At 34.1% G+C, this 26,724-nt stretch overlaps 4 protein-coding genes and 1 pseudogene across 16 annotated transcripts; 2 read left to right on the top strand and 3 right to left on the bottom strand.

Moving 5' to 3' along the window:
- The first annotated feature begins 7,473 nt into the window (after positions 1-7,473).
- Positions 7,474-9,120, top strand: LOC106329916 (annotated as a pseudogene).
- Positions 9,121-10,311: 1,191 nt separating this feature from the next.
- Positions 10,312-10,999, bottom strand: LOC106329915 (putative B3 domain-containing protein At4g03160). Its single transcript, XM_013768517.1, has one exon. The coding sequence runs from the start codon at positions 10,960-10,962 to the stop codon at positions 10,312-10,314; it is 651 nt and encodes a 216-aa protein (XP_013623971.1). The 5' UTR covers positions 10,963-10,999.
- A 184-nt stretch (positions 11,000-11,183) lies between these two features.
- On the top strand, positions 11,184-15,193 carry LOC106329343. 12 transcript variants are annotated; one of them, XR_001267793.1, is made up of 7 exons: positions 11,184-11,861; positions 12,039-12,122; positions 12,203-12,303; positions 12,387-12,442; positions 12,528-12,851; positions 12,933-13,083; positions 15,176-15,193. XR_001267793.1 is itself a non-coding variant. In XM_013767985.1 (6 exons), exons 3-6 carry the CDS (start codon positions 12,098-12,100, stop codon positions 12,685-12,687), a joined length of 342 nt encoding a protein of 113 aa, XP_013623439.1. In that variant the 5' UTR covers positions 11,184-11,623; positions 11,771-11,861; positions 12,039-12,097; the 3' UTR covers positions 12,688-13,188. The 12 variants fall into 12 exon arrangements, 3 of the variants coding, with proteins under 3 accessions (XP_013623439.1, XP_013623440.1, XP_013623441.1); XR_001267792.1 differs by having other exon boundaries at positions 12,930-13,083; XR_001267790.1 differs by lacking the exon at positions 15,176-15,193 and having other exon boundaries at positions 12,528-12,642; positions 12,733-12,851; positions 12,936-13,188.
- Positions 15,194-17,737: 2,544 nt separating this feature from the next.
- Positions 17,738-20,539, bottom strand: LOC106332875 (phosphoinositide phospholipase C 6). Its single transcript, XM_013771373.1, has 9 exons — positions 20,089-20,539; positions 19,812-20,008; positions 19,599-19,734; positions 19,135-19,392; positions 18,855-19,054; positions 18,670-18,787; positions 18,419-18,571; positions 18,252-18,338; positions 17,738-18,175 (listed from the first exon to the last, which is right to left on the bottom strand). Exons 1-9 carry the CDS (start codon positions 20,464-20,466, stop codon positions 17,882-17,884), a joined length of 1,821 nt encoding a protein of 606 aa, XP_013626827.1. The 5' UTR covers positions 20,467-20,539; the 3' UTR covers positions 17,738-17,881.
- A 2,249-nt stretch (positions 20,540-22,788) lies between these two features.
- On the bottom strand, positions 22,789-25,681 carry LOC106331926. 2 transcript variants are annotated; one of them, XR_001267977.1, is made up of 4 exons: positions 25,290-25,681; positions 24,850-25,130; positions 23,318-23,539; positions 22,789-23,026 (listed from the first exon to the last, which is right to left on the bottom strand). XR_001267977.1 is itself a non-coding variant. In XM_013770360.1 (3 exons), the coding sequence occupies exons 1-3, from the start codon at positions 25,567-25,569 to the stop codon at positions 23,474-23,476; spliced, it is 627 nt and encodes a 208-aa protein (XP_013625814.1). In that variant the 5' UTR covers positions 25,570-25,681; the 3' UTR covers positions 22,789-23,473. The 2 variants fall into 2 exon arrangements, 1 of the variants encoding a protein (XP_013625814.1); XM_013770360.1 differs by having other exon boundaries at positions 22,789-23,539.
- Between the last annotated feature and the right edge of the window lie 1,043 nt (positions 25,682-26,724).

The raw sequence follows: 26,724 nt of genomic DNA, 5'->3' as shown, positions 1-26,724 counted from the left end.
TCTGACAAAGGCTTTGTACGGTCTTAAGCAAGCGCCAAGGGCCTGGTTTGACACTTTCAGTAGCTTCCATAGAGTTTGGCTTCTCCTGCAGTAGGTCTGATCCGTCTTTATTCACCTATCACAACCAAAGCAAGAGTCTAGTTCTGCTCATGTATGTAGATGACATACTCCTATCAGGAAGTGATAATGAACTTCTGGACAGTCTACTACAAGCTCTGATCAAGAGGTTCGCAATGAAGGATCTGGGAGTACCTAGTCACTTTCTTGGAATTCAAGTGCAAGCTTACACTGATGGTATCTTCCTACATCAACATGAGTATGCTCAGGATATACTACATCAAACCATGATGTTAGACTGTAACCCTATGCCAACTCCCTTGCCTGTTAGAATTGAGGATAATTCGTCATCAGTGTTTCCTGAACCTACATATTACAGAAGTCTTGCAGGCAAGCTGCAATACCTAACGATTACCAGACCAGACATTCCGTTTGCAGTAAACCTTGTCTGTTAAAGGATGCACGCCCCTACAACTTTAGAATTTAGCCTACTGAAAAGAATCCTTTGATACATTAAAAGAACTTCAGAGTATGGTCTACACATCAAGAAGAATGAAGGTTTAATCTTATCAGGCTTCTGTGATAGTGATTGGGCGGGGTGTAAGAAACAAGAAGATCAACTACAGACTCGTGCACTTTGCTTGGACCTAACTTCATCTCATGGTCAGCAAAAAGACAGCCTACAGTGTCTCGATCGTCGACGGAGGCAGAATACAGAGCCCTCTACTCCACGGCTCAAGAGATAACCTGGCTCTCCTCTTTACTCAGAGATTTCAAGCTACCTCAGACTCAGTCCACGATGCTATTCTGTGATAATCTGTCTGCAGTCTACCTAAGCGCCAATCCAGCTCTACACTCAAGATCGAAACATTTCGACACAGACTATCATTACATTCGGAAACAAGTGGCATTGGGGCTCGTTGAGACACACCACATTTCGGCTAATTAACAACTGGCTGACATATTTACTAAGTCTCTCCCTCGGCGTTAGCATAATGAGCTTTACGGCAAACTCGGAGTTGGTGTTGCCCCCACCTCAAGTTTGAGGGGGAATGTAAGCCCAACACATTCAGAGGCCCAAGTTGAGAACATAACATAAGCCAAGGCCTCTGAATCAGATAGCCAACGGTCGTCTTGCTTTCCTAAAGCAGCTGGACAAAAGAAGTGTACATAGAAGAGGATAATGGAGCTCCAAAACAAATTTGATCCGTTGAGAGCTATACCAGCGGGATGACTCACCTTTACAGCTGTGTATCTTATCATTTTCAGTTGTATCTAGACTGTTCTGATGAACACTATAAGAGCATGATGTAAGCCCTCTGTTTCAAGTTAATCAAAGTAATATTATTCAGAGAAAAACCTTATCTTGTTGTATGTTATTAACTCGGTGACTCTGAAACTCACAGCTGGAAACTACCTTATCTGGAAAACCCAGTTCAAATCCCTCCTTCCCAGTCAGAAGCTCATTGGTTTTGTTAACAGTGCTGTCACGGCTCCAGTTTCAACACGGACGGTGGTTATAGACGGTGTTCCGACGGAGACACCTAATCCTCAGTTTGAATCTTGGTTCTGTTCAGATCATCTTGTGAGATCTTGGATCTTTGGCACGTTGTCGGAAGAAGTACTAGGTCATGTTCACAATCTCACTACAGCACGAGACGTCTGGATGTCTTTGGCGGAGAACTTCAACAAGAGTTCTCTTGCTCGCGAGTTTACTCTGTGTCGAAGTCTGCAGCTCCTCAACAGCAAAGGGAAGACTTTGGCGACCTACAGCAGGGAGTTCAAGACGATGTGTGACTCCTTGAGCTCTATTGGCAAACCTGTGGAAGAGTCTATGAAGATCTTTGGCTACCTGAATGGGTTAGGTCGTGAGTACTATCCTATCACCACTGTGATACAGAGTTCACTAACGAAGTTCCCTCAGCCTTCCTTCAATGATGTGGTCTCAGAGGTTCAGGCATTTGAGTGCAAGCTTCGGTCGTATGAAGAGAACGCCACTGTTACCCCACACATTGCGTTTAATGCTCAGACCTCTGAGCCAAATCAAACGTACACTCACCCTCCTCCAAGTTACAATCCGAACTATAGAGGTCGTGGGAGATATTCCTACAGAGGCAGAGGAGGCTACACTTCACGTGGTCGAGGGTTTGTTCAACATCAGACGCCAGTCAACAATTCAGGAGAACGACCTACTTGTCAGATCTGTGGGAGAGTAGACCACACGGCCCTCAAGTGTTACAACAGGTTCGACAACAACTACCAAAGCCCTGCAGTCTTTGCCCCCATGAGATTTGATGAGTCAGGAAGAGAGTGGTATCCTGACTCTGGGGTGTCTGCTCATGTCACGTCCTCGGCGCAGAATCTTCAGACAACTCACCCATACAATGGAGATGATGCGGTGATGGTAGGTGATGGTGATTTCCTCCCCATTACTCATGTTGGCTCCACGGTTATTGCCACTTCCTCATGTAATATTCAGTTAAATGAAGTGTTAGTCTGTCCTGATATTAAGAAGTCTCTTCTATCGGTTTCAAAGCTATGTGAAGAGTTCCCATGTGGTGTGTTTTTTTATCTCAAACATGTCTATGTGATTGATATACCATCAGAAGGTGATAGCCAAAGGGTCTCGAAGTAATGGCTTGTATCAGTTGAAGAGTAAAGAGTTTGAGGTGTTTTATTTAAACCGGCAAGTCTCAGCGTCTGAAGAAGTCTGGCATCATCGTCTGGGACACTCAAGCTCTGGTATTCTTCAACAACTTCACACCAGCAAGGTGATTAACATCAATAAGAACAGATCGCTTCCTGTGTGTCAGCCTTGCCAGATGGGAAAGAGTAGCAAGTTGCAGGTTTTTTCTTCTAGTTCTGTAGTTTCTGAACCTCTTAGATGTATTCACTGTGATTTGTGGGGACCTTCACCGGTTGTGTCTAATCAACGGTTCAAGTTTTATGTGGTCTTTGTGGATGAGTACTCTCGTTTCTGTTGGTTTTATCCAACGCATAATAAATCTGAGTTCACTTCCATATTGTTTGGGTTTCAAAAGCTGGTAGAAAACCAATACAACACCAAGATAAAGATGTTACAGACAGACGGTGGAGGTGAATTCATGAATACAAAACTGAGAGATCATCTAGTCAACTGTGGCATACAACACCGTATAACATGCCCATACACTCCACAACAAAATGGGATCGCTGAAAGGAAACACATGCATCTCATTGAGTTAGGACTGGCTATGATGTTTCAAAGCCACCTACATATACACTATTGGGTGGAGGCGTTTCACACTGCATCTTACATCAGTAACTTGCTACCTGCAGCATCGTGAGATAACAAGAGTTCTTCAGAGATGTTGGTGAAGCAGAAACCAGACTACACTCATCTCAGAGTATTTGGTTCTGGTTGTTATCCTTGTCTCAGACCAATAACGGAGCACAAGTTTGAACCGCGCTCTCTCTTATGTGTTTTCCTTGGGTACAGCTCGCAATACAAAGGCTATCGATGCTTATACCCACCAACCGGGAGAGTCTACATATCGAGACATGTAATTTTTGATGAGTCAGTGTTTCTCTTCAAAGATCAGTAAAAGAATCTGGTTCCAAGATATGAGACTGGTCTGTTATAAGCATGGCAACTAGCTACTGCGCAACCAGAAGAACCGCCGGTTTCTGAGGAAATATCTCGGAATCTACCGAAGCCTGTTATGACTCCACAGACCCCATTTCCACCTCAGGCTCCGGCGGTTGATCACGAATCAAACATGAAGGAGCAATATATGTTCGTCTCTTGTTTAAGTATACCGACGGGACTGTAAGCCCAACACATTCAGAGGCCCAAGTTGAGAACATAACAGAAGCCAAGGCCTCTGAATCAGTAGCCAACGGTCGTCTTGCTTTCCTAAAGCAGCTGGAAAAAAGAAGTGTAAGGAGAAGAGGACAATGGAGCTCCAAAACAGATTTGATCCGTTGAGAGCTATACCAGCGAGATGACTCACCTTTAAAGATGTGTATCTTATCCTTTTCAGTTGTATCTAGACTGTTCTGATGAACACTATAAGAGCATGATGTAAGCCCTCTGTTTTAAGTTAAGCAAAGTAATATTATTCAGAGAAAAACCCTATCTTGTTGTCTGTTATTCACAGGGACTTCAAGCTTACTTCGGCTGCTCAATATTTTGATTCAACGTTATTTGTTCACAATATCATTACATCTATAACACGTCTAAGACATCATAAGCAAACAAAAAGTTGAAGCTAAACAATAAAACAATAGGTTTATCATTCATCTCATATATTTAAAAGATATATGTACATACAAGAAAGAGACGTGAACAATTTTTCTCTAAGTTTTGTATACGGATGGCCTGCATATATAACCAAAGAATGTCGACTCCAGTCTCCAGACTCTATAGTAAGTAGTGTTTAAAAATTGTGTAAAAATCCCGTATAATTATTTAACCCATATTATTCTGAAACCACAGTAAGGAAACTACCAAATTGTATTTTTGTTGTTGAAAGAAGCATAAGGATATTGAGATATTCCAAACATAACGGTTAATTACAGCTGTAGTAAAGATTAGGGTGGACTACTATTCTCTTTTTTCTGATAGGATGGTTTGATCAATTCTGGTAGAAAAACACTTAATATTACAGATTGAACTTTTCTCTGGAAAGTAATTACATTCTCTCGTACAAATTTGGAATGCTTTATGACTAATGTAATGTTTAGGGATAGCTAAATCATCTGATGTTTGATTATCTATTAGCAAATTACCAGATACATTGGGGATAATTGGTGAGACTTTATCTCCTTATTTTAGCTTTATTTATTTTTAAATCACTAAATTTTACCAATCATGTTGTAACTTTACTTTTAAAAATTAAAGTGTACATCAAGTTTTTATTTAGTTTTACTAATCATGCTTTAACTTTATTTTTAAAACTACAGCAAAAAAAAAAATAAAGCAAAACTTTTTCTTATGTATTTTAGGCAAAAACCCTACACCTTCTTTTTATAGGTTGTAGAATCTTTAAATGAAAAAAAAAATATCTATAATATCAAATAAATTATATAATCATAACAAAAACTTTTATAAATATTTTAATTTTGAATTTGAGTGTTTTAAAATTATTAAGATATTTAAATAATATAAATATTATTTAAATATCACATTTTAAATTACAATAAATTTTGATAATTTATTAAAAAAATATTAATATAAATTATTTTAATTGATATAAAATAATAATTTTATATATACAACACATATTTCATATATTTTATTTTAAAATATCTACCGCCTACAACTTACAGCTACAACAAATTTAACTACAACAAAAGTTTCTGCAGAAAAAGTCTACCGTAACAACCGATTTATCTACAGCTAAACATCTACAGCTAAATTTTCAAAGCCACGGTCGAACCAATCATCACCATTGTTTAGGCCGAAATCTAAGTTCCATATATCTGTAATTTTTGTTTCAGTGAAAAATTCAAATCTTGGAAGAAGAGTTTTAGAACATTTCTAGATCTCGCCTACTACTTGACTGTAACCATGCGGACAGCGGACCACTACTTATTTGGGTGGGAGAGGGTGGGTAATCACACGTTGTTCTTAATCTGAGAGGGAGACAGATGGAGAGAGACAGAGACAAGACACCAATAACAAAGGCCAAACGCACTACGCAGAATCAAGACTGTTGATATACAATCACGGGGACACTAGAATCACGGGCCCAAAAGAATAAATTACATATCATCTCTCTCATGCTCCACCACGTCGACCTAGCATCTTTTACTTTTCCCATTTATAGTAGTACACTTATGTTCTCTCCTTTTTCTTCTGTGTCATTTCATATTTGGTAAACTGTGCCTAACATTTTAGTTATTCAACGCTCGTTTGGCATAAACGCATTTGCTTATACATATATATTAGTTTCAATAAAACCTACAAATTATGTGTCATATAGAAGATATCTCACGCCTTAGCTATTCCTACTCTCTGGTGGAAATCAAAGCCTTTGAAAAACTATTCTCACCACAGGAAATCAAAGAAGCTTTCTTTTCCTTGCACCGCACAAAACGTGTGGTCCCAATAGCTGATTTATTTCACGAGTTGTTGTAATATTGTTGGTTCAAAGGTTATGCGGTTGAAAAAAGATTCAGTTCATGAAAATTTCTCAAGCAGTGAAATGCTACAAACCTTGTTATATTTCACAAGGTTAGTAACACATCAAGCACTTCTGAGTTTTGCCTCATAGCTTGCTTAACACACGGTTTACAAGGTAAACCATAAGGCGATTGGCCTCAAGATTTCAATCGAGTCCTGTCAATTATAGGTCACTTTCAGTCTGCCTTCATGCTGGGGATCGACTCTTAGGAGAGAATTTTTTGTTTGTAGCTGAAATATTTGACAAGCAAAAATTTGACTAAAATAACGTGGATGGATTTATATCTCCATGACACATAGAATAGTTTGTTCCATGACCATGAGTGACGTCCCAAAGTCAGTTGACAAAGACTAATTTGCTTAAAGATTTGTATTATGATGACATAATAAAAAAAGAAAAGAAAATGAAGCTAATGGCTTTGATTGGCAAGGTAAGAAAATTATATACCTGATTGTTGTGGGATTCACATAAATCTATCAACCTATCTTGTTGTAGCTTAAATAAGACCAAGAGAAATAAGGGCCATAAAGTATGAGCTTGAGTCATAAACCTTTGATCAACTAGCTTAGCCCACTTATATGGACATATGTGTTCCATTATACCAATAGTTAATCACCAAAATCAAAAAATTGTAAACGAGAATACCACATCTAAACCAACAGCGAAATATATTTCAACAAGGAAAAAGTTATGTTGGCAATTTCATATGTGCGTTTGACTCAGGCCCACACTATATGGCTCTAATTTGACAATCATGTTTTATTTTAGGATTATGTTTCCAATCACAAATTCACAAAACATGTTAAAAAAATATTTTTGAACATTGCAAAACATGTTAAGTTGATAAGATGACTGATATAACTATTCTAGTTAGCTAATTTTATTATTTCTTGTCATGAATATTAATAATCATGCGATTTGGCCACTGAAAGATACAGTTTTAGGTGAGTTTATACTAGTCATGAGCATTCGGGTTTGGGTCAGTTCTACTCAGTTTCTTTGAGATGTAGACTTGTAAGCTGAGTGTGCCAGTAGTCAAGCCAAGCTGAGATGTAAAACTGTCATGTATGTGGAAGACAATCTTAGTTAGTGATATAGATTGTATTTCATTACCATCCTCTAATTTGTTTCATTGACATTTCAAACCAAAGAAATGTAATTTAACGGATGTATTTGGGAGATAAACCCAGGGATATGTGTTATAGAGCTCTATAATATGAGTATAAGTAAGCATAAGACTGTATATTCCATGTCTCTATCGACTATCTACATGCTTCTTGTAGAACGTCTACTTGGTTTAAGTAATGGCTTTGACTCTTCACTGACATTTCTGCGGTCTGCGACTGTATATGGTCTTTCTATAGGAAGTAGCTATTGGTAGTGTTTTTATTAAGTAGTCTGAGATCTGAGCATTGATTTTACTGGTAGTTCTCGATTTGGATGAGACATTAGTTAGTGCATACGCGACGTCTAGTCTAACCTGCTAATTTACGTCCTCACAGGCTACTGAAGCTGGATCGAAATGGTTCGAGTTAGAGTGCATTTCATCAACCAAGGTTTTTTTTCACTACATAACAACTGCTTATTACTTCTTTCATGTCAATCTGTTCTTGTACAGTCTCACTTCTCTTTCACTACATAATCTCACTTCTCTTTCCTTAAGGAATGCAACGGGGAGCCTAATATCAGTTGCGTTACAGTGTTTGAGTGTCTAGGGTTGCACGAGTTCTTAGAGCAACTCAGCCAATTTGCACATCTCATTGTTTTCACCGCCGATCTTGAAGGTTCCTTATAGTTTACTACTCTTCTCAGATTTTGTATATTCTCTGTTTTAAAATATGATCATTACACCTGCAGATTATGCGAGACCGCTTGTGGACGAAATAGATACCAAACATGTATTAAATAACAGGCTTTATCAACCTTTTGTATTGTCAGCATGTAAGTTGTCTTCAGTTGATCATCTCTGCCTTCCCTTTGTTGGATGTTATTATGTGTATATATATATTTTGTGCTTCAAGCAATATCAAGATCACGTGAAGGAATCACGTGAAGGATCTACTTTGTGCATCAAAGAATCTGTGTAGGACAGTTATAGTAGACAACAATCCTTACAGTTTTCTATTACAACCTAATTCCATGTGTGTTGGGTATGGATTTGACCCTCCACCAAGGCCCACAGAATAGTTGATCCGGCCCATAACCATTTCGAGAGGACTCAGCTTGTTGGCTCGCGGACTACCGATCGGCTCGACTCGAGACTGCTTTTAGTCGATTCGACGGCTTGACATAGCTGCCCGATAGTTCGGCCCAACGAGCAGAAAATCCATTGAGCGGAGGCAAATTAGGTCATCGACTGGTCGCCTATATAAGAGAAGCAAGAGGCAACGAGAAGGGGATCCGCAAATCACCGCACACACTTACTTTCGGCTAGAATTAGGGTTTTACATCTTATTTTCGCCGATTTGTACCGTCCGACGAACTAGCTTTCGCCGGCTTACTTTCAACTGTTTCTTTCCTCTTTTGTAAATTGACCGAACAATTCTCTGATCTAATAAACGCTTTTGTCTCGACCCACCGACGAGTTCATCGACAGTTCTCGGTTCAAAGAATATGTTCTCTTCTCCGCAGAGCAGCCAAATGATACTCATGTATATAAAGCCTGAGCTCTTGATAATATTAAATAACATTTTGTTATCCCTTTGGAATCTAATGAGATCTCACTAAACATGTCGATAGCTACAGGACATTGTTCTTCCACTTCTTAAGCAACTTTCAGAAGAAGAAGACGTCAGATAATGATAGATTTCATATGCCTGACTGGTTTGAAAAGCAAGGTATACCATGGTCGTGCTGGACATCATCATCATCATTACAAGTTCCTGAATCGAGATAGTTTGAATCTCATAGCTCACATTAATGGAAAAGTTTCTTGATTGGACCAAAAAGAAGTTTGTGAACCGAGTTAATTATAGTAGTATGTTATGTTTTGAATGAAATATCAATGTCAAAACCTTATCGGGTCTTATATATGATCGAGTCTTTACCACATACATGGACTTGTCAAGCATGTCTATTGTATGCTTTATATATATATGGTCTACATGACCATATGGACTTATCAAAAAGAATTTAAAACTCCCATTATTAACACATGGATCATGAAATGATAATTTGATGGCTCAAACTTTTTTAACATGTTTCTCTTACGTTCAGTTCCTCACATGCAGCATGATGCAATCATGCAAGAGTTGGTAACTGAATTGAATCTTGGCTTGAGTCATATGGAAGGATGAAGAAATCTCTATAGAGTTTCTGTTTTGACTCTTTTGGTTATGCAATGTGTAAAGATTTTTTTGCTTTCCCTCATTGATTTTGTTGTTTACCATCTGTTGTTTCTCTAGTTAGTTATGAATCACTTCAAATGAGTATAATTTTGGACCTTTTATTGCTAATATTATAGTTTCTTTTTTCATGTCATTCCAAAATATTGTTTACAAATCTTAGGGTCTGACTGGTGACCAATTGAGAAACAAGAGGAACGAATAGAAAAAGAATGTACATGAATGAAAAAGAATGTACATGAATGAAAAAGAATGATTGTTCTTTCTCAAATTTAACAATGAATAATTTTGATTTTTAATTCTCTTAAAAAAAAAAAAAGAATGAGAAGGAATAAGAGGAAATTATTATTCTTTGTGAATGGTAATTTTTTTAAAGAACGTTAGGGAATGCATTATTCCTAGTTATTTTTTGGTCACCCTTCGTACCCTTAGAGTAAAAGCCAAATTAAATTGATGCTACAGTATAAAATTTACGAACTGATACTCGATAAGGTAATATATACTGTAATAATTAATAATGTTAAAGAAATATGATATTTTAATTAGTTTGGTCGGTTTGTGATCAAGAAAATTTTTTTAGTTCGGTCAGGTACAACCAAATAAACAAATCTAGCTAAAGTGAGAGTTTAACTATTCTCAATGAAACAAACCAAGAACCGAGCCCAAAAAGCCTTCCAAACACTCCCTTAGTGAACATACACAAAACCCTAAAACAAAAAACCAACAAAAGCAACACAAAACCTCTAATTTGGATTCTTGAAGACAGCTTTCGAGATCCTCTTACTCAGAGGTCTAGTTACAGTATGATGCCTAGTCTTGTCAATAGCAAAGCAAATCTCATCACTGTTTTTGTGCCTAAACATCCAAATAGTGAGAAAATCACAATGCTTGGTGAGGTCATTATCTTTCACAAAAGTCTTCCATCCGATACCCATTAACACAGGCGTGTTCACACTCCACATCTTGAACATCATCTTACCAACCTCCCCTTCTTGTCCATATACTGAAACCTCAAGCCCTTTAGTCCCAACTTTATCTGACCTTCCCATGACTTGCTGCACCATCTTCTTCACTTCCGCCTTCCCTAACTTGAGCCTGGATTGATCTTTCTTCACGTCGCTTCCCATTAACTGCTTCCTTAAGGGTTTGCTGCAAACGTTACCCACCAAGTCAAGGAGAAAGGGAGGCTTTGCTGGTTTAGTTTTGTTCCAGTTGAGCAGCAGAGTTAGGGTTTCTTCGAAATTGTCTTTCTTCATAGGTTGCCTCTTCTTACGCTGCTTAGCTTGATCAGAAACTTCCACCTCTTCAGGCTGACTTTTATCAGCTTTCACCCTCTTGCTGCGTTTTATTGGATGATTTTGGCTTAGTTGTATCAGTGCCAACACCTCATGCATGCTCAGCTTCTTCCTCTTCTTCTGGTGTTAAACTTGTGGTTACCTCCTTGAATATTTTTCTAGGAGCTTTGCTGTACTCTACTAATGTTAGCGCAGCTACATCTTCTTCTGATACTAAGTTTGTAGTCACCATATCTTTCTATCTCTCTCCTGTATGTATTTCCTGTTCTGTAAAAGAGACAATGCCTCAGGTTTCTTTCTTTCCTTATGAATGTCTCAAATCTCTTTTCTCCAGATGCCGATTTGCTAGATGGATTCGTGAGACCCTTGGCTTTTCCTCTTCTTCGATTATGTTTCCCTCAGTACTTTACATATAGATTTTACTTTGATAATCGATACTCTATTGTTAACACCGACCACACAACATAGATCTTCATGTCTTCTGTAGACTTCCGGAAAGACTCTAAGAAACCTAGCGTTGACAATAATTCAATGATCGCCGTAAACATGGATGTGGCTGCAATGGAAACTGATCGGTTGCGATAACCTCCATCGTTCTGAGGCATTGCATTTCTTTCGAAGATGGAGAAGTGAAAGACGCGAAAAGGATATGGACGGTCATGAGGAAGAGAGTGAGATTAACGATTTTCAGCTCCACTTGTCCGGAAAATTCGAGCACCGCAACACCGGCAAAATCCCACATCGTCTTGGAAAGCTTCGGGTTTTGGTTTCAGCCTGTATCCTCTGTTTCTTAATTATATATTCCCTCTACAACCTTTATATATGTATGTAAATATATATCATCTGTTTTTTTATTCCTTTTTTCAAACTCACACCTTCATTTGGTCAAGCCATGTGTTGTTCGCAGGAATCTATGATCGTGGCTCTATCAGCTCACCGGATCCATCAAGATCCAAATTGTTCATATTCATCGATACATCCTATTGCTTCCCGTACAGGTTTGTTCGATTCAATTATCTCAATCAGATTTTTGGAACAATTGGTTCTGAGTTTTTTTTTTTTAAGTATAGATGATGTTTTCACTCAGATCGAGATATATATATATAGTAACAACATTTCATTCCATCCATATATTTCACTTACTACCGTAGTTTACAAAATACTTTCTCTTGCAGGTAACCTCTATCTAAACTCCAAAAACCAGTGATCAAATGTTAGTTTGACGCCAACATTCATGCCATCAAAGAATTCACAACCAGGTTACAACTCATTCTGTCTTTGCCTAAACTCAAATTTAGATGTCTATTAATTATTTGGCAAACCTATGTGCTTCCTGCAGCAGCAGAGGTTTCCCGTGTTGATGCCATGGAAGGGATAAAAAAAACAGAACTTGTGCCAATTGGAGATCTAAACACATACATCTCCAACTCTAACGAGCAGGTGACACTCGGGCTTTCTTTTAGTTAGGTCTTTGAGGCTTTAAAATAACACCAGTTAATTGTAACTTTGTTCTCTCCATGAAGGCACATGTAAATGTAAAGCTCGGATGTGTTTCTCCTGACATTACCGGGTTTATCAGGTATGACGTTTACAGCCTGACCCATGTCTAATGGAACAACCTACTTTAGCTCTATACGTTGAAATTTCTCGGTTTCTTCTTACAGGGTCCGTGCTGAACTAGCAGTTGATGACCGCAAAGATAGTGCCACATTTGTGGTCTTCAACAAGGAGTTGACTAAGCTCATCAAGCAAGATGCAGCTACTCTGGCTCTTGAGGAGGTACAGTTTTGCTCATACACTACATTTTTCATGCGTTTAAAATAGTCACAATCTATCTGAATGCCTCTCAAACCTCAAACCTACTACAAGATGCCTTGAAGATCTAGCTGGCAAGGATTACGTTTTCCAGATTCGTATCACTCCGTGCAGGTTCATCCCAAACCAGTGTACCTTCACAGTCTCTGCAATCAGTGATGACATCTTCTTTGGTGGGCGGCTAATACAAGTTTTCCAAAACTTTTTCTCCTAACTATTTTAACCAACACATGTACAACTGTATCTCATAGTAGCAGCAGCAACCAAGCTTAAGTCGTTGACAGGGAAGGTGGACAAGCAACAACAGCAGCCAGCTACACGGTTGATGCGGCGAAGAGAGCTATGGGAGTTGACGAAGCACATCCTCCCGACTTTGAAGACAAAGAAAAAGCTGCAAACGCTCCTGTGAGTGATATTTTCAAGTTGATCAAACTGTCAATCCCACTTAGCTTTCATCGCTTTTAAATTGCTACATTCCTATATGTTTTCCTATTTTAATCTTTGCTTGTATCTTGCATTTTTGGAAGTTGACAGGTCTATGCATATTGAGAATGTTCTTACTTTATTGCATGAATGCATGTTCACATAGTAACCCATCACTTAGCATAAACATAGCATCACTCGGCCTATTTGCGTTCATATTTAGTTATTTATTACACTAGGTGTTTCGCCAGTACTTGCGGTCATAGAGATTTTATAACTACTTATTAACACATGTATTACTAATTAAAAAATAATTTTAAATTATTATTTATGTTTTCATTGAAAATTCTTATGTATTAGAAATTTTTAAAATTCCTTTGTGCACGATATTCATTATTAATAAATAATATATAAATATTAGAGATAATTTTGATATTGTCTTTCAATTATATAGAATTAATAATTTTACTTAATATTTAGTTATGTATTTTCTGTTTTTAAACTTTTAACCATTTTATTAAAATATATATTTTTGCATAACAACACAATATTGTTCCAAAAAAAGGATAACAACACAATATATTAGGACTTATCTTTTTATTTTAAATATATTTTTAAATTATGAATAATTTTTATTTTTATTAATTGTAAGCACTTATCTAATTAAATAAACACTAAATCCGTTTTTTTATTTTATCTAATTTATTTAATTTATTCATTAAGGATTTTTTATTTTATCTAATTTATTTAATTTATTCATTAAGGGTATAAACGATATTAATCATGCTAACTTTTAACGTGAGAGTTTCGTTGTCAAAATTTATTTCGCAAATAATAGTATATATATATATTTAGGCAAACATTATCAAGAAACTGATTAATGGGCCTCCATATAACCTACTAAAAAATATGTACTGAGATAGACATAATCCACAAGTGAAGCAAGTTTTTTGTAGATCACCATCATTTAAAAAAAAATCAAAGTTGTGCAACGACAACCATTAACTTATACAGTTTATTAACCAAGATGATGACTAAAATAAACACATTTTTACTGTCACCACTTTCATTTAACTACATATTCTTCATAAATCTAACTCCCATGCCATTCAAGATCATGTGAGAGCATACAATTAAATGTCAACAACAACAACCTCCTATTGTTTTTCAAGATATTACTTCCTTTGAATATAAACAAATACTTGAATATATAAGAAAGTTTAGTTCATTGTTTACAATGAGTACAGTTTAATATATAAGCATCTTAACAAATTCATTATTCGAAAAAAGTCATCCATATTTTAAAAAACTTTTCGGCTGGGCTATATTAGCCATAACATATTCAGAAAAATCAAACAAAATGTCGTACGTTGGGAGTATCAAAAATTGCAGCTACTAAATACCTCAACAACACACCCACCATGTCAAATGCTCTCTCCATGCAAGACGTCCACAAGACCAACAAAAAAGCACAAACTCATGCTCTAAATATTCAAGTTTCGGTAAATCAACTTCATCAATACAAACACAAAGAGAACAAACATCACTTTATTCTTCAGCGATACACAAAATGCAACCACTACGTAGACAACCCTGCGCTTGATGATGTGACAAGCACTTCAAATAATTTGTTAAATTTATCAATTATTTTACATCAAAATAGTTGAAATAAAATAGATTTCTGAACATTACTAAAGTTAATAACCGTGAGTACATTTTTCTGACCATACTATATACAATTTCCATTGTAAAAGAAAACATAACTAATCGTGAGGTTTAACCATTTTGACTTCACTGCAAAAGCAATGAATATAAAAAAATAAATTTAGATTTTTTATTATTTGGTAACTTATGGTAATTTCTAATGTACATTCACAAATACAAATGTTAAGTTATAAAATAATGCCAAAAATGTTCTATGGGTGTGTAGAAGTAATGGAGTCACATAGGAGGAATCTGATTCTAAGGTACTCTCATTGTTTGTTTATCTGTCTATTAGGGCTTCCATGGATTATGTTTTTCTCTTACTATAGTTTGTACAATGTTATATGCTATTGCTTTGATCATATCGTAGGATGATGATGATGATGATGACGACCTTTTTGGGGAAGATAAAGCATGTTCTTGGAACGCTTCTTCAAAGAAGAATTGTAAGTTTGGTTTGTACAATCTTTGGCTTTGTCTTAATTGTAAATAGTTAATTGGGTTTGTTTCATTGGATTATTTGATTGAACGGTTGCTGGCAAGTCGGGTTAGTGTTTCTAGAATTGTATGGTGACAACTCCGACATAAAAAAGTTAGAGGAATATATAAGATCCCTTCAGACAGAAGGAATGGTCTGGAGAACATGCAAGTTGACTGATCTCTTACACCATCCATATTGTTTTTTTCATTTATATGATTGGTTTACAATGTCTTTTCGATTTTTTACAACAAAGTTGGCTATGGATTCAAGTTTTTGCGAATGGTATTCACCGTTTTTGACGACCACTTGTGTTTCAACACTGTTATCAAAAACACTGGCGGTCCTTGCACAAAATATGTAAGCATCTAAAATCCTAGAAGCTGTTGATGCCAAAGATGATTTGTTTTGTATTAATCTTGGCTTGAATAATCAAAAGATTGTTCAACAGTCAACTTTTGAACAAAAAAGGTAACATTCAACAATTGAATTGTCTAGCTATATCCTTAGCTTTCATCTCAAATCGATCCTGGTCCAAATAGGTCTTGCATTTTCCATGATTCATTTAAATCTCTAAATTTCGAATAATGTTTTATCTTTTTTATCATTATTATAAATAACAATATATCTAATATATTAGTTTAGGGTCCTATTTTTATCTACTATTAAGAAGTCATAGTAGAACTACTTAAATATTTTTTATCTAATATTATTATAAATCAATTTTAACTAAAATTTTATTCTAAGCAAGAAAATAAAATTTTATACTATTTTTTATAAATTTTATAATTATATTCTGTATATATAACAGAATAGAAGTGATTTATGAATTAAATATGACAAAATTATATGAAATAGGTAAATTAACAAATAATATTTTTTAAATTATTTCATTTAAATAAATTATCACTCATCATTAAAGTGAGATAAAATTCATAAATTATATAATATTTTTAAACAAAAATAAATTAATTAACATAGGTTAAACTTTTACCTATCAGATTAGAGGAAAACTTATCTACAAATTTTATTTATTTTGAAACTCTCAATAATATATTGTTTTGAAAATGTTTATATAAAAAATATAATGGTATATAATAACATCTACTTCATATACTATTTGAAAAATATGTTAATAGAAAACTATGAAATTTTAATAATTCATTTAAAATATTAATGACAAAACAAATTAAAATTATATATATATATATATTAACTATAACAAAATCGATTGAGAAAAAATTAAGAAACGTTACCAAAAGATCAAATATTTTTTTTTATAAAATAATATGTTAAAGTAGTAACAAAAACAAATTCAAAATTCATGTGATCTTCCAAACTCAAAAATAGTTGTGTAATTTTCTAAAGTTTTGTTGACAAAATATACAATTTTGAAAATAAACATTCAAACTCAAAAAGATAATATTTCAAATTTTACCAAAGATAAAATCATAGATAATAAAGAATAATTTTTTGAAATGCACCACGAAAAGACGAACTATATATGTTGTAAAAATTTAAGTAATCTAATATTTTGAAATCTTAATTAAAAATAATAATAATAATAATAATATCATAGCATCCAAACAATATCCTATATCAAAAACATTTACTAAAATAATATGATATATGCTACTATGTATAAAATTTATTAAAATAATAGAGATATATTATTTAAGCAAAACAATATTTTTACTTATAAATCCTGTAAAATACTAAAATGATACATGTTAAAGTATATTTTTAAACACAACATTTAAATATAAATTATCTTAAACATATATATTTTCTATAATAGAAATAAATAAATTTTAAAAATGTATTATATGTAAAATGTATAAATTAAAGAAAATGTATATTTTGGAGGAGGTTCTCTATTTGATTATTTCATATTGTTATTTTATTGTACCTAACTCAGAAATATATTTGTAAGTAATAAAAATAATAACAAAGTTAAATGTAATAAATCACTATATATTAATAATGCCGAATAAGATATATAAACAATAATATTATAGAGTTACACAATGTATAACACTAAAATTGAAATTACATATTTAAAACATTTGTAATAATATAAAATACATTTATAAAATGAAAAAATATCTGCACGGATGTGTGGATCAAAATCTAGTATAATATTAACAACCAAGTTGGTTAGACCAACAAAAGTATCCCCTTGAATTATATTTTCTTGAAATTTTGGTATAAAGAACTGGTTGAAGTTGAGAGAGACAGATACCTAATGTTATATAAAGATGAATTTGGAGATTTTGTAGAAAACAAATAATTTAACAAAGAAGATGACGAATAGAATATAAGCTGAATATCCATCACACTGTTGTAAAGTTCTATACATCACAGTTATGAATGAATTCAATCCAAGTATGGATCATCTTACATTATATTTTACATATTGTAAAAAAGTTGTAGACTATATAATTAAATGTTCTTCAATACGATATGTTTGAAACACTATTGGAGATATCAGAGCAAAGATCCATTTGATCTTCAAGCTACATTATACAATACCTCAACAGCTTTCTATTACACTGGTGCTCAGTCTCTCTCAAACACATCCATCTCTATTAAACCAAATCATTCGAAGATGAAACGCATCAGAAGCCGTACTGATTTCATTTTCTCACCCTTCTTATCATACAAAGGCACAGATCGAATCCCGGGTCTTAATTCTGATACAGGCAAGCATGTTTGTCCACCAAAATCATCCTTATCAGACATATCATACTCTCTGACTTCGATCCTAAGCAATGCAAGCTCTGGAACTGTTAGTGGGAAACTGAACTCCTCATCCCAAATTGGATACCAATTGTCTTCTATTACTCTTGTCTTCCTCTTTGCGTTATCTGCTGGTACACCCACTATGAACACCTACAGAAGCTCACAGATAAGGTTTTTGAGGAGTTCGAAGAATGTTTAAAGACACTATTGGTGAAACTGAAAGTACCTTAGTGTAGAAATCAGGAGGAGAATATGTATCAAAATGAGTGTGACTGAAGTCTAGACGCCACCCGTCTCCCATATACACTTTCACCTATTAAGAAACCGCGACAAAATGATAAGTCATATGACATTCATAATGTTTTAAAACATCTTTTGAAATTTTTGGCTTGCCTTTAACGTTTCTTTAACATGAAGTTTCTTCTTAGGGTCAAAGACTTCGTCATGAAACCCTTTCTTCATCAAGAAGTTAGGTTTCTTGACATATCCACAACCTCCATTGGCTCTAAACATACCGTGCATCAACCACAGAGATCTCCCATATCCCTATAATCAGAAATGATTTGTGATACAAAAATGTAAACCAGTGCCAAAAAGGTAGCGTAAAGGTCAATGTATCCTTAGACGTAACCGTAGCTGGTTACCTGCATATTGAATGCAATCATTTGTGCTCCATGAGTCCAACCAATAAGTGGTTTGTAGTTTGAGGAGTTAAACCTTGTCCCTTTAGGGTATATCCTAAGCAAATTCTTCTGTGTAAACCTATGAAACAACATATAGAGATCATGTTGCAGCCCCAAGTCTTGGTTAGTATATAAACTAGTATTACCTTACAACATCTTGACTGTTGGATGAACAAGTCCTGTCAAGTTCTTGCTCACTTAAACTCAAACGTCTAACTTTATCAACCACAACTTTCATCTCTTCCTTCACCGTTCCCTTTGGTTTCCCAGCATGAATAGTGATCAACCTTTTATATGCTGGTTTCTGATCTTCACTAGCTTCTTCTTCCTCTTGATCACTATCACTCTAATTCAAAACTCAAAACTAAATTACAAAACAACAACAACAACAAAAATTTAAAGAACTGATTAAGTTCCTATTCTTACCTTGTTGTCACAATCTTGGTAAAACAAAATACTTTCTAGTGTCTGAATCTCCTCAGTTCCAGGTGTTTCCTCCTCTGAAGATGGAGATACATTACCATTCTCCTTTTGTTTACCAATAGGGTTTCTTGATTCAAGATACTCTTTAGGTGGTTTAGTTGAGATGATTATCCGATGAAGCAGTGAAGCAGGAGAAGGAAACTCTTCTAAGCTTTCTGATTCAGGGTAATACAACATTTGTCCAAATATCTGCGTAGCCATCTAAAGAAAAAAGAACCAAAGAAAGTTCATAAAATGTCAAAAACTATTACACCAAAAAAAAAAAAATCAAAAACTAAACTGAAAAATATTCTAAAAACGTCATAAACGAAACGAGTTTTTAAAACAATTTAAAAACAAAAAGCAGTCTAACCATTTCTTGAACACTAAAACTAATAAATTCACAAAGATAGATAATATTGTGTTACCTCAGCCACTTTGGCTTGAAGATCAGCAGTAAGATGATCCTCTAAGGTGATGATAACCGGATAAGGCGAGCTAGAAAACGCGTGATCTCTTATCGATTTCAAGCATGTGATCAGCGGTACAGGCGTCGTGAGCGTTCTGAATTAAAAACAAGAAACCGAATATTGAACCGTTTGGTCTGAAAACGCTATCTAAAGAAAAAAAACATGTTTTACCTTCCGTGAAGAACATTGATATCTGTTCCAGTAGAGTTAGGCCAAAGATCAAGCTCAATGACACGAACTCCTCTCTGCAAAGCTTTGATCACAGGGACTTCGCTACAATCGCTGCTCAGTTGATTCCCCGTAAGATACGAGTTGTGTCCCGTGTATATAAAGTAATGCGACAATGGAGCTGACATGTCTTGATGCACCTGTCTCAACAACACGAACATTTCTTGTAATAAGAACCAAAGTTTCGATCTTTAAAAACATAAAGATTTGTCGTGTTTACGTGAGGCGTGATGGGAGGATTGAGATCGTCGTAGAAAAGGAAGTTGAAGAAATCGTCTAGGTCGAGGCCATGGCGTGTGAAGCGCGTGACGTGGTGTCGCCGTCGTATGACCTCGTCGATCAAACGTTGAGCCTCCGCGACGGTGGTTGCTGAATTGACTTGGTTGTCGTCGAGGAAAGAACAGAGCTGCTCTGCCCCCATAACGCCGTCGTCGCTGGAGTCTCCGTCGCCTCCGCCGACGGAGAACTGGCAGAAGGCGTCGCGGACGTCGTCTGTGGGTTGGACTTCGTTGATTTTGAATTTACGGTTGAAGCATTTGAACATTTTGTAGTTGTAGCTTCCATTGTCGTATGACTCTGTTTTCTTCTCCTTCCCCATTGTGAAAAATCGAAACTTTTAATTACAATTTTTTTTTTATTATTATTATTACTATTAGGGTTTCTTGCGAGTCAAGAAACGAAGAACAGAGATTTGTGTGGATTTTGGTGGTTGATGATGAGGGAGAAGAAGAGTTCCTATAAAAGAGGAGGCTTTGAAGCGGGATCGTTTGACTTTTTGTAATATATTTTTTCTTTTCTTTCTAGTCTTTTTGATTCTTTAAAACAAAAAACTGTTTTCATAAAAGAAAATCATTTTTGTATGAAGTATCATTCTTTATTATTTGGGAGAAAATATGTTAAAATTACTAATAAGAGAGTATCTTAATTTTAGTCTTGACTCTTTTATTTAGTAAAAGGTTATTTCTCTTCTTTTTCTACTCTTTTCAGGTAGAAATTGTTTTATTTAGAAAAAAACGGTAGTATTAGTCTAAGAATATATGATTTACATTATATTAGATATGTGCTGAAGTGTTGCTTCCATGATCCATACAATTCATATTTGGAGTACTTTTTTCTTTTAATTTCATTACTTTTATATTGTTGCATCTGTGTCTCTCCAAGTGTAGTTTTTTTCAGTGTGAATAACTTCCATATCTTCCTTATCCAGTCATCACCTAAGATTAATGATTTGATTTGCTTTGTACATCATGTAGATTGTCACTGTTTTGGCAAGTAGATGAACTATAAAACATTTTCATCTGATTATATGCAAATGTGATTCTATTACTGCACATAGTACCTTAAGATGTGATGAATAGTGTTATACCAAATTTGGTGGGATAGTGTCAATTTTAAAATCTTGTCGGAGATAGAATTATACCAAATTTGATATTTTGGTTAAATGGTTTGTTGACTAAAACCATATGTTCTCAAACGGAAGAGACAACTCTATGGCCCATTAGCTGTTCTTTTTAAGGCCTATCCTGTGATTGGTGTCTTCGCCTTTATTCTTTTGTGGTGGTGTCTCTATGTTCTAGCTATGACGTTGCACTTTTCTATTTGGTTCTAATGGTTGGTGTCTCCATTTAAGGTTTACTTTGTTTCTAATAATCTCTTCTGTCGATTCATAAAATTAAAGATTTTGGTCCCCGTTAAAGTTTTCTCTTTGAAGCCCACTTATGAAAAGCGCATCAGTCGACTGACAATCGAGAGTACCCTACACATCAAAACAAATCGTGTCCATTTCTCACTGTACTCGGTAAGTTTAGTTTAGAAATGGCATGGTCTTTTGCAACAGGATGTTAGAACAACGATAAGGATTTTAAAAAAATAAGTTTCATGAATACTTTCTTATTCAGTTATTAATGAATAGATTGAGATTATCTTTTATTGATAGAAAATAAAATAGATTGAGATACCTCTAAGGGCATTTTCAATGGTTGGCTTCATTTTCAGCTTCAAAAGTGTATTTTATTCAAAATGAAACAAAAAATATAGTACATTCCTTCCAATGGTTTGCTTCGTTTCTTTCTTGTAAAAAGAATATTTCAAGTATATTTCATGTTCATTTTATCATTAATTATTAATAACATCTTATATTTTTTCATATTTAGTAATTTTACCCAAGTGTTTTGTTTTAACAATAATCTAACATTATTATTATTTAACATAAATTAAACATTATCATATTAAAATATTACTACATAACATAAATAAACAAACACAAAACACCATATTTTTTTTTTTTTTTTTTTTTTTTTTTTTTTTTTTTTTTTTTGTTAAAACACCATATTTTGTTAAAAAAGACATCTTATATATTTTTTTTCTTTAAATTATTAATAAAAGTGTTTAGAAGTAAAATGTGATATTATTTATCTTTCATTATTTTTAAACATATTAGAGTTTTTAAAATGAATATTCTCATATTTTTCAATATAAATATCTAATTAGATGAATAGAATTACCAAAATTTTAAAATTGATAGGATAATATTGACATATATAATTTATTTCGATAAAAGATAGAAACAAACAAAAGTTTAAGATCAATTTATAATTTAGAAAGTTCAGTTTAAAAAATGAAACAATGAACAGTATTGCTTCAAATTTGAAGTCATACTGTTCATTGCTTCATTTTGAAACAAGAAATGAAACATCATTGAAGCAAAAAGTAAAAAAATGAAGAATCGGAGATGGTGTAAATAATGTAAATATCTAGGGTGTAAAATAAGTATATGATCGTCCAAAGGTTGCTTTAAGATTATTTTAGAAATTTGATGACGCATAAAGGCAATCACGCGGACATGACACATCTTTTTACAATTACAAAACACGTATTAAAACCAAAAAGTTCCAGACAATACACGAAGAGGAGAGAAATATAAAAAAAGATGCCTTGGGCTTCTTTTCTCATTGATGAACGAACTCTAGGTTAGTACAAAAACAAACAAAACTATATTATATACAAATCTTCCTAACTAATCTAATATTAAGGCTAACAACTGCCATTTCATCGGAGTTGTCTTACATTAAAATAAGAATAGAAGATCATTAGGTGATGTTTAGCTCTCCACTCTCTATCTGTTCCTCCCGCCTTTACAGACTATCCTTTGGATCTGCCTGTTAACAAAAAAAGAAAAAAAAGAAAAAGATGATAAACAACACTATCAGCAAAACGGCTATAGCAAGTTGGCTATATGATATATACATTATATGTGTCTTCTCAACTAAATAATAGTAAGTTACTAACAATGTGAACCCTCAAAGAGATCATTCTTATCCAAAAGAAAAGTTTTTTTTAAATAATCCAAAAGAAAAGTTTTTTTTGACGAATAATCCAAAAGAAAAGTTATATGTTATATTATTATTAGATGAGCAAGAAATGAAAAGGATGAGATAAGGTTTGGTTACCTGAAAACTTGAAAGCGAAGGAGTTGACCGAAAGGCAAATGAAGAAGCTACATTTATACGTCAATATTTGTATATTTACATACGTATTTAACGGTACGTGTCATGTGTGTATATAGATATATTTACAAGTAGTGTTGATCCTCTTGATATACGTTTCTACTTGAGCCTCTCTTGTTGGAGGATCATTTGGTATCTCGGGTATACGTTTTTACATGCAGAAACCTGAAAAAATGGATATTCAAAACACACATGAGCCCTACCCATATGATAATTAGTAATAACTTACAGTTAATTTGAGTACGAAAAGGAGATTGGGAATATTGTCTCAATGAGAATAAATCATGAAGCATGCGTGAGGTGTGAGGTGTCATGTCAGATTATACATGGATTCATTTTTAATTAAGAAAAAGAAGACGAAGAAAATTGGACTATATTGCATTGCACACGGTTTTCACATGAAATTCTAACCTATATTATACAAGAAAGTCTAATTCAATTTCAATTTTTTTTTTTCTTTTAGTGAGTTTTATTTTGACCCGAGTGAAAATTCAAATCCTTCTAAACAAGTACAGAAAAACTCTATAAAATAACATACATATGTGATATTTTCTAATTTATAAAAATTGATTTAAAGAATTTTTATAGTATAGATATCTGTTTATATAATTATATACTGATTAAAGATTAAAGATTACTTTTTGTTTCTAACTTTATTTATTCATTGAATTTTAGTTCATTAAATATTGTATATGACAAAAACACATATCCTACAATATGAATATATTTTTATAAATGCACTTCAACAAAATAACAATTACGAATCTTATATATTAAAATTTAAAAATAATTTCATTTTAAAATAAATAAAAATATTTTAATGTTTTAATAAATAAATTTAGCAATATTTGTAACTTTATATACACATATTATTAATCTTAAATATTAAGAAAATTATTAACTTATTATTTTATCAAACTAAATAGATTTCGAACTGATTGAACATAAAATCAAAGAATTCTATTAATTTATTATATAATTATTCATATCCTACAATATGAATATAGTTTTTGAATGTAGTAGAGTGTTTTCCTAACTAACATCTATAACCGGAGAGAGAGTTTATCCGTGGACTGCACCTCCCCTTGGAGATTAGTCTAGGTCCTAAGGACCTGGGATACCCTCAGATTAAACAAAAAAAAAAAAAAAAAAAAAAAAACTAACATCTATAAAAATGATATATATCCTTGAGTTTCTAGAATTCCATAAGGGCCAAATGAGTCAATGTAATTTTCAAAAATACTTTATAAACATTTGACTATTGCTTCCACATGCTATCTCTGACTAGTCTGATTAGGATTCACATCATAGTGCAGGTAAAATCTAAAATATAATTCATCCTAGATTTGAAAATAATGCAACTTGGTATTATTGGCCCTATCTTTCAGTGTAACCAATAACAATAATAAATAAAAACTTGAATTAAAATAAAATAAAACAGTAAATATCTGTAACGGCTGAGGAAGAAGACTTACGGCTTCAATGTCGATTTTGAAGACGAGGAGCTTTCTTCTCTCTTTACAACTTGTTCTATACGCCACAACTATGTGACCGATGGCTAAAACCGACGAGCAGAGAAACAGAGCCACTTCCGCCGCTCTGAAGTAACTACCTCCGCCGTCTCCGTTCGCCGGCTCGCCGAACACAAACGCCGCCTTTAACGAAACGTAGATCAGAGAAGAAACAGAGCAAATCATCGTTATTGTCAGATATGGACCTCTTGATAACTTCGGACCGTCGCAAAGCCCGTAAACACCTGTTACACGAAGGTTCAACAAAACCACAAGTCTTTTCAGTTTCTGTGTTCCAAAAAGGCTCTAACTTTACGAAAAAAATGTATGAATTAGAGTATTCAGAAACAGAGTATTTAGAAACAGAGTCATTGGCTTTTGAAAAGTTTGAATCTTTTACTTACAGAGTATAACGGCGGATCTAACGATGGAGATTAATGGAATATCGATGAGGGAGTGACGGAAATCGTAGTTGGTGAGATGAGATGAGAGATTCGCTGGAGAGGAGAGGCGGTGGAGGAGGGCGGAAGGGAGGAGAGCGTCGGCGACGGCGAGGAAGATCGGAGCAGAGACGAGGAGGAAAGAGAGGAACATTGTGAACAGAACGAACACAGTTTTGATGCCTCTCCATAGGGAAGACCAGAATCTTCTGCTTTTGCTAATCTCTTCTTTGCTAAAACCCATATCGAATCAGATCACGGAGAGAGAGAGAGGATTTGTTTTAGAGAGAAGGTGTTCGGAGACTTTTAAGGGGGTTTTAAAAGGTGGGACGATTGAAAGTGACGATGACGTTCAGGATGATGCTCAGATATGTACTAGTATGCTATTCATTTTTATAATAGTGATTTTCTCGTTGGACTTTTAGAATAGTTAAAATGAATATAGAATTATTGGATTAGCTTGGACTTTGTAAAATATTGAAACGGATATAGAATTATTGGATTATATACCATAAAATTATATGGTAAAATTTCCTAGATAATTACAATATTATAAAAACTATAGTAAAAATCTTTTTCTTAACATTTTTGATATGTTTTGTGGGTTTATTGGTTACTTTTGACCTTTCGAGAAAAATGAATTTAGTACTATAGAATGGATGATCCAAGTTTGGAATGTCTTTCAGTTAATAGTAAGAAGTAGTTGGATCGCATGTTACTAGAATACCATGAAAACTATATGGTAAAGTTTGCTAAATAGAAACAAAAAAAAAACGAAAAATTATAGTAAGATATTTTCCTTTAACATGAAGAACTACGATGCACATAGGATATGTGGTATGAAATTTTTAGTTTTCTATATGTATATATGTTCTGGTGATATTTTTATATGTGACGAATTAAAATGCGATACGTGAGAACATCATAGGCCAAGACCAAGATGCTGAAAGAAACTTCCTTGGTCATTCAATTCTTTGACTAGTCAAGAGCTGACTATGACTTATTAAAATGAAATTGTAGTGTTCGTAATGTTCAGATATAACAACGGTAATACCTAAATAACGTGAAGCATAGAAGTTTCTCAATAGTTGGAACATTTCGTAATTCCCTCTTGTTTTCATTTGTAAAAAGTAAAACCAAAACGTAGTTGAGTACTTTAGAAATGTCACAATGGTTATCTTTTTCACAATGATTGTCTTTTTCTTATAAAAAAAATAATTATTATTGTATAAAAGCGTTATTGTAAGAATAAAGTTAGTCCCATCCTCGATCGCTGAATAAAATGAACCGAGGCTCGTTGACACAAACATAAACGGGAATAGAGGAACCGACCGAATTTAGCTTACATGTGACCCCACATGACCGAACGTATCTCAAGGCTATTTTCTATACTTTTTGT

The sequence above is a fragment of the Brassica oleracea genome, chromosome C3 (genome assembly GCF_000695525.1).
Source record: "Brassica oleracea var. oleracea cultivar TO1000 chromosome C3, BOL, whole genome shotgun sequence".
NCBI classification, from domain to species: domain Eukaryota; kingdom Viridiplantae; phylum Streptophyta; class Magnoliopsida; order Brassicales; family Brassicaceae; genus Brassica; species Brassica oleracea.
The sequence above is the reverse complement of the archived record's forward strand: the minus strand, read 5'-3'. Positions and strand labels throughout refer to the sequence as shown.

What these genes read in the sequence shown, in the direction of transcription:
- LOC106329915 (XM_013768517.1), bottom strand. Translation starts at nt 10,962, where the DNA reads ATGCATGAGGTGTTGGCACTGATACAACTAAGCCAAAATCATCCAATA.
- LOC106329343 (XM_013767985.1), top strand. Translation starts at nt 12,098, where the DNA reads ATGCCATCAAAGAATTCACAACCAG. An exon ending in ATCAAAGAATTCACAACCAG is followed by an intron (nt 12,123 to 12,202) that starts GTTACAACTCAT and finishes TGCTTCCTGCAG; the next exon opens with CAGCAGAGGTTTCCCGTGTT. An exon ending in GACATTACCGGGTTTATCAG is followed by an intron (nt 12,443 to 12,527) that starts GTATGACGTTTA and finishes TTCTTCTTACAG; the next exon opens with GGTCCGTGCTGAACTAGCAG.
- LOC106332875 (XM_013771373.1), bottom strand. Translation starts at nt 20,466, where the DNA reads ATGGGGAAGGAGAAGAAAACAGAGTCATACGACAATGGAAGCTACAAC. An exon ending in ATCCTCCCATCACGCCTCAC is followed by an intron (nt 20,009 to 20,088) that starts GTAAACACGACA and finishes TTGTTGAGACAG; the next exon opens with GTGCATCAAGACATGTCAGC. An exon ending in AACAGTCAAGATGTTGTAAG is followed by an intron (nt 18,788 to 18,854) that starts GTAATACTAGTT and finishes GTTGTTTCATAG; the next exon opens with GTTTACACAGAAGAATTTGC.
- LOC106331926 (XM_013770360.1), bottom strand. Translation starts at nt 25,569, where the DNA reads ATGGGTTTTAGCAAAGAAGAGATTAGCAAAAGCAGAAGATTCTGGTCT. An exon ending in TAGATCCGCCGTTATACTCT is followed by an intron (nt 25,131 to 25,289) that starts GTAAGTAAAAGA and finishes TTCGTGTAACAG; the next exon opens with GTGTTTACGGGCTTTGCGAC. An exon ending in TCAAAATCGACATTGAAGCC is followed by an intron (nt 23,540 to 24,849) that starts GTAAGTCTTCTT and finishes CCATTTTTTCAG; the next exon opens with GTTTCTGCATGTAAAAACGT.